Below are 6,834 nucleotides of genomic sequence, written 5' to 3' on the forward strand. Positions count from 1 at the left end.
GGGTGATAAAATTAGCAACCTAGGTATACGCGCAGGACTTGTAAACTGAAACGGAGGGAGTACAATGAGGCCACGTCGTTGATATGTTATCGGTATTCTCATATAAATTGTTAATGTTTACTTGTGTCTAGTCCTGGCCATACCCAGCCCGAAAAAGCCCAACCCGGCCCGAAAAAGCCCGACCCGGCCTGGCCCGACCCGACCTTGTCCATGGGTCAGGCTTGGGCCTAGGTTTTGAGCCCGAAGCATGGGCTGGGTCGGGCCCGGGCCCATCGTTTTTGCTGTTTAAGGAAGAGGCCCGGCCCGAGGCCCGGTGGGCTTTTAACATGATGGGCCGGGCTCGGGCCCGATTTTTAGGCCCGACGGCCAGGCTGGGTCGGGCTTGGGTCTGGGTTTTTTGTGTCGGGCTTCGGTTGGCCCGGCCCGAAGCCCGGCCCGGCCCGAGGGATGGCCAGGACTACTTGTGTCCTTAGCCCATGAGAATATAGATACCGGATGATTGCTTTGGGGTTTTGCTCTGTAACTGGGTAATTATAAAGGTAACTTTCGGGTATACCAGAAAAGTATTTCATGATTCTCGGTAGTTCAAGACTGCGATTTGCCCCTCCAGTGATGGAGAGATACACTCTGGGCCCACTTAGCATTACTGTGTCCATCATCATCTGGCCAAACACTGTGGCTAATGATACTAAAATATAGAGAAAAGAGTACAAACTGATAACAAGGATAACCATGTATAGTGATCAAGGTATTAATCATGGGGATATCCTAAAAGTCTCGCCTCAAGTTTTGTAACTTATCGCGAGATAAAGAGAATCGTATATGATAACATATGGTTCGATCGATAACAATCTATGTGGGAACCATTATGAGTGTCCATATTTGGCCAATAATTATTAACTGGAAGGTGTCTTAGACATGTTCATATTATTGAATATATAGGATCACACGCTTAATGATTAGCAGTACATAGAAGTACCATTGAGGCCTCTTTTGGTTTGGAGGATAGGATTCTTATAGGATTTTTTCCTTCAAAGCCCTTTGATTCATAGGAATGGATTCCTATTTCTACATAGGATTGGTTCCTATCCTTCACATTTCATAGAAAAATAAAAATGAGTCTAGACTCAATGAAAAAATACTTTTGGTGTCAACCAAATGACATCTCGTTTCTTATTCCTACTTATAAGATTTGAGATACATGTCATCTCATTTTCTATAAAATTCCTATTCCTACGATAATCCTATCCTATGAACCAAAAAAGGCCTGAGATAAAAGAGAATGAGAGAGAAGGGTTTCAAAAGCGTTTCATATAATTTTAGAAGTGTTTGGAAGTGTTTCGAGGTACCAAGTATCCCGTGTCAGATGTTCTGAAAGGTTCCAAAATGATAGATGATGAGTCTTCTCAAAGGTCCGTAGTCCAAAAGCTTCTAGGATATTTTGAAAGGTTCATAGTGGGCATACCCCGTTGTCATGGGCCCACAAGCCCAAATCGGCAACCATCTTAATTATTCTCAAACTATAAGTGTCACATGTGTGGCATGTAGTAACATCACTCTGACATTTTAAAAAAATTTAAAACCTGTCATGATTTACAACTAAATTTTTAGGTAATTTAAAAATTGACATAAAAAATATTAGGGCGGGATTACTTTGTGCCACACGTGTGACATTTATCAGAGTTTTAATTATTTAGGGATAAGGCAGGTGGAAAGGGAGGGACTGTCCGGAATATGTCTCAAAAAGAAGAAAAAAGGGACTGTCCGGGAGAGGAGGGATTCCTCCAACAGAGGAGACCGGCGAGAAGGGAAGAAGCGAAATCCCCTTCCGCCGATTACATATTATATAGGGTTTGGATTCGGCGATGATCTCGATTGCCGGCGGAGATGCGGCACGGGAGGACCCCCGTTCAATTTCATCCAGAGTTCGGCTCCGCCGCTGGTGACACTGATGAAGGCCCGTCTCTCACACCGTCAGACGCCACCGGATTCATCACACGAGCTTGCGGACCAGGAGGATTACAGAGTCAGCGAGGAGGATTTCTGCAAGCACCTCGCTGTTTTGTCCAGCAGGCCTCGTCCCACAACCATCGTCGGGCCCAGGATTGACAGTGAACAGCAGCGCGAGGTCTACGAGCGCCTTGCGCTCTACCGCATCAGAGCATCCAAGGTTATTATTTCCTCGCATTCCCCCTATCATCTTGATATCCCATCTTTGTGTGCACATCCGGTCTGTTTTCTGCTAATTTATCTGCAATGCCCCTGCAAGTTTCTGATGAACTTTTATCTCTCACGGCTTGTGTTTCTGTTGCACATGCAGATGGCACAGGGAGTGTCCATGAATGAGCTGGATGACATGACTCTGAGAAAGGAATACCCCCCGGAAGCTCTCGAGGAGACGTGTTACTTCAGTGACTACAACCATGGTGTTAGCGTCCAACTCGATCTAGCCGACACTCTACTTACGTTCTGGACGTTTATGCGTACATGGGCCAACATTCAGTGGAGAGCCCACTCCATCCCAAAAGCCCGGACTGAAAGGAGAAGGGATACTCTCCCTTATAAGTTGGTCATGGCCTTCTCCCGTAAGCGAGGTGGAACTAAACCAGGCCAGCCTCCACTGATGGACAGCAGTCCTAACATCCCATCCCCCTGAGAAGCCCCTCAGAAAGGCATGACGATGCTGGCTCTGATACCAGATGTTAGCGTCCAACTCGATCTAGCCCACACTCTACTTACGTTCTGGACGTTTATGCACACATGGGCCAACATTCAGTGGAGAGCTCACTCCATCCCAAAAGCCCGGACTGAAAGGAGGAGGGATACTCTCCCTTATAAGTTGGTCATGGCCTCCTCCCGTAAGCGAGGTGAGACTAAACCAAGCCAGCCTCCACTGATGGACAGCAGCCCTAACACATGGTGACACCATTGATTGGTACTTCAACCCTGACCACTCGGTCCACTCCTACTTGAGTGACTACCACCGCCTTGTCCTTAAAAATGGAGATGTAAGTGGCATCCGCTCATACTCATAACGATGACTAGTTCAGCTTCAGCTTCAGCATTTAGTTTATATAGTACACGTGAATCAATTGCGCATTTCAACTAATCTGGTACTTCTGTTTGGACCAAATAAGATGCCGTGTTCCTTCTAGTTGCAAATACTTGTCAGGGCATTCAGTTTTGAAGCAATATTGATAATTGATAGCACCTTTGTATGTATTTGGATTGATCATGCAAAAGTGCCATTGTGGTATTCTTCACACAGTAATTTCTCTATATTAAAGTTTTGTGGTTCTGAAAGTGCAAACAAATATTGAAATTGCATCCTGGAGACCGTGGGAAGTATGAAATATCGACACACGGTTACACATTCACTATTTCCCCTGATGTCCAAGCTATGTTTTTGAAACTTTTGGTTTTCTTCAGAACTGTCCCTTGTTTTAACACTTCAGTGATGATGAACATTGTACGGAAGTTTAATTAGCACAGTGATCTGTTTAATAGCATCGAAACCATTCGTTAAGTAATGTATGTCATCTATTTCTTCTCCCCCTCGGGAGTGCAGGGCACGCGGTACCTTGACTGGGAGAAGTACTGCTCATGGTTTACTACCTACGAAACAGATGAAGAGTATCTCAAGTACTTTGAAGAAATATCAAAGAAAATTAAGGTATGCATCATCAGATGTACTATGAAGGTTTAATCTAAGCTAATTTCTTCATCTTTCTGGGATACCAATAACCTTTATCTTTTGAGACAGTGGATTAAATGTTACATGAAATTTGAACGAGGATCTCCTGAGGTAAACATACCCTAAAGAAAACCATGTGGAGTAAAAGGTACAAATGAAGTATAATACCATGATAACCCCTTTGCTCTTTAGTGGATAGAGATGGAAGCTAGAGGATTTTGGCAAGCAGTGGAGATCGCGGTAGACTTTCCACACATGAGCTTTGATTTAGCTTTGACTGCATACACGGTACAATATATTCTCTTCTTTTTCAGTAATTCCTGAGATCAGCAACAGTTCTTGTTTTATTTGACATCGACACTCTTGTTATTCAGGATCATATTTTTAACACGAGATTTGATTATTTTGACCGTGAAGAAATTGATCCTCTTCTTTTTGAGATTTGGAAACGTCTCACTAAGCAAAAGGTTAGCATCGTACCTTGGCATGTATGCTATGGAGCTGTCATTTGTGGTGTACTCATCCAATGAAACCTTGGTGTTTACAAACAAGACCATAGTATCTGTTTGTGTTCATGCCTGTTGTATATGCTTGTTGATGTATGTTCCTTTCTTGAACATTGCTCAGATTACATTCAGACAGGCTCTAGACCAAGTCCAGCAAGAGAACATGTTCCCTCGACAGGAGAAGTGTATACAATTTGTACTGGATAATACTAGTATCTATACTCATTTGCAATCAACTGTAAGTTCTTATTCTAGGCCGAGGTTCTGCAATTTATGCCCTAATCCTCTTGAGTTCTGATTATTGACGTGCATTATCCTTGCTAATCCTTTCAAAAAAATTCCAGTTTGATACTTGCGTGGAAGACATCTCTGATGAGGTATGTATGATATATAAAAATTATATGCAATTTACAGTGAATCACATCGTTGATTGTGCTTTTTTTTAATGATGGCTTACCTCTCGATTCCATTATAGTCAACAATAGAATTAGTTCTAGACAGGTTCAACAGTTGCCACTATCACTAGCAGTTCAAAAGAAAGAAAATTAAAAATCTTAAAGCGAAAACTAGTTACTGACTAGTGTATATAACACACACAAGTCACAACCCAGCAGAAAGTATTAGCAGCTAACAGTTCTAAACTGCAAAACAGAGTCAAAACACATCAGACGTTACATAGCCCATTACATCGGCAAGTTGCTGTGAATTATCCATACAATCATCAGGGCAGGTTTTGGACGCAGGTGTCCCATCTGCTTCTCTAGGCACACCATTGGTGGAGCGCCTCTTGATGTTTTTTTGTGTGTGTGAATAGCCTCTTGATGTTTCAACAGCTTATCCTCTTGGAAACTTAGTCATTGCCTGTTTGGAGCTTTGCCCACTTGTGAAGGATAACAGGACAAACAAATAAATTCAGCTGACAAATGTATTAGTCTGTGCTCGAAGCAATCCCTGTTTCTAGTCTTCCAGATTGCCCAGCGTAAAGTTGCCAATCCCGACACCTGTTTGGAGACACAGCGAACAAATTTTACTATTTACTATTTGGCAATGGTGTGGCTGCATAAAATTGCAGAGAAATCCAATAGTAGGGACTAACTATTTAGATATAGAAGATATCGCGTCATTGTTTTCTTATAATTTTTGTGCTGTATTCGGGTGAGTTTAAACCGTCTCTCTGCTGTGATACGCGCAATATGGGATGAAGATAGTGTGTCATTGTTTTCTTTTAATTTGTGTATACCTTCTTAAATCTCATATCGATGGCACAAACATTTGATTGCTGTAGACTCCAGAGGATGAAGGCCGCAGGTTAATTACAATGGCGGTTTCGAGCAAGGTATGCATGCTTGTTCTGGACTTCTGGTACAGTCTGCAAGTTCCTTTTTTATTCTTGAAGTTGCAACTAAACTTCATTTTAAATTTCAGCTTCACAAAGAGAAGACATGGAATGAGTATATTATGAGGAAGATAGAGATTGCTAAACACATTGGGTTGGATCTCCAAGTATGTATCCATCTTGCATATCCTCGAAATTTCCTGTGACTGTACATGTTTATTCGTCTTAAAGAAAACCGATGCCTCGTTCACCTTGCAGGCTACATGTATCCGAATTTTAAGACCCAGAAGGATGTGGACTCTTGTTGTAGAACAAAATATTGTTCGGTGCCCAGATGCACCTGGGCATGGACAGTAAATTCGAACTTTGAAAAGGAACACTGTTTGGACCCAATTTTGTATTTTTGCCTAGAGGTCCTCAAATTTTCCAAATACCGCGAAACTTTGCACGCTCCTTGTGCAGTTGAGCATTTTTTATGCCAAAAGAGTTTAGAATTTTGTACTTTTTTTTGGATTTACTATTCATCAGGTGCAGATGAGCTTTGGCTTGGATGTGAATTACGGCTTGGCTTGCAACTCATATCTTGGTAAAGACAAATACTGTTGAATGAAATGTTATGATGTTCTACTTTTTGTTGATGTCCTTCATTTTAGGCTGTTCGGCACCCAGGTCGGACCTACTCCAAATTGACTAAATCCATCAAATCGACTGCACTCCTTTTGTGTTCCCCTCCCTTTCTCCGCCGTCCGATTTTGCTGTCCTAGATACTGACACGAAGTACCCTGGCCCCCACTGCCGCCATGGATGATGCCTTGACGGAGTCCATATTGCTCTCGGCTGTCGTCTCTTGCAAGGTGGAGAACGTTGCCTGAAGGGATCGATACAGACAGTAGTGTGTGTTGGGAAGCTGTGGAGAAGGCAACTTTGGTGAAAGTCGCTGACATGGACTTGGGCGCGTTAGGTCTGGCAACTGCCTTTGTGTCTTCCACCGTGACCGTGAGAAGGAAGAAGCTGTCGACCGAGCCCGACTTTGTTCCAACCTCCCAATGGGCGGGCATTCTGGATCGCTGGACGAAAGAGGACGGTGTCATGGGTATGGTGTACGACTTGCCGCAACTCCAACGGAGCGGGCAACGTTAGGAAAGGCCGGCGTCGGGCATGCTGTGTTGTTTGATGATATGGCCGACCAAGATATGGTACATTAATTCTTGCGCTATATGCCATTGGATCAACTAGAGATGGTAGTTTCATTACGATGTATATTGTAGGACACACTCATGATTAACATGATACACGAT

At 43.1% G+C, this 6,834-nt stretch overlaps 1 protein-coding gene across 1 annotated transcript; it reads left to right on the forward strand.

Annotated features, from left to right (window-relative positions):
• Positions 1 to 1,717: 1,717 nt before the first annotated feature.
• LOC125511211 (uncharacterized) lies at positions 1,718 to 6,163 on the forward strand. The gene is made up of 12 exons (XM_048676533.2): positions 1,718 to 2,170; positions 2,321 to 2,423; positions 2,917 to 3,008; positions 3,569 to 3,673; positions 3,764 to 3,805; positions 3,887 to 3,982; positions 4,069 to 4,161; positions 4,322 to 4,438; positions 4,545 to 4,577; positions 5,486 to 5,536; positions 5,626 to 5,703; positions 5,795 to 6,163. The coding sequence occupies exons 1-12, from the start codon at positions 1,952 to 1,954 to the stop codon at positions 5,891 to 5,893; spliced, it is 1,128 nt and encodes a 375-aa protein (XP_048532490.2). The 5' UTR covers positions 1,718 to 1,951; the 3' UTR covers positions 5,894 to 6,163.
• Positions 6,164 to 6,834: the final 671 nt, after the last annotated feature.

The sequence above is a fragment of the Triticum urartu genome, chromosome 1A (genome assembly GCF_056163025.1).
Source record: "Triticum urartu cultivar PI428250 chromosome 1A, HENAU_Tu73, whole genome shotgun sequence".
Classification (NCBI taxonomy): Eukaryota; Viridiplantae; Streptophyta; class Magnoliopsida; order Poales; family Poaceae; genus Triticum; species Triticum urartu.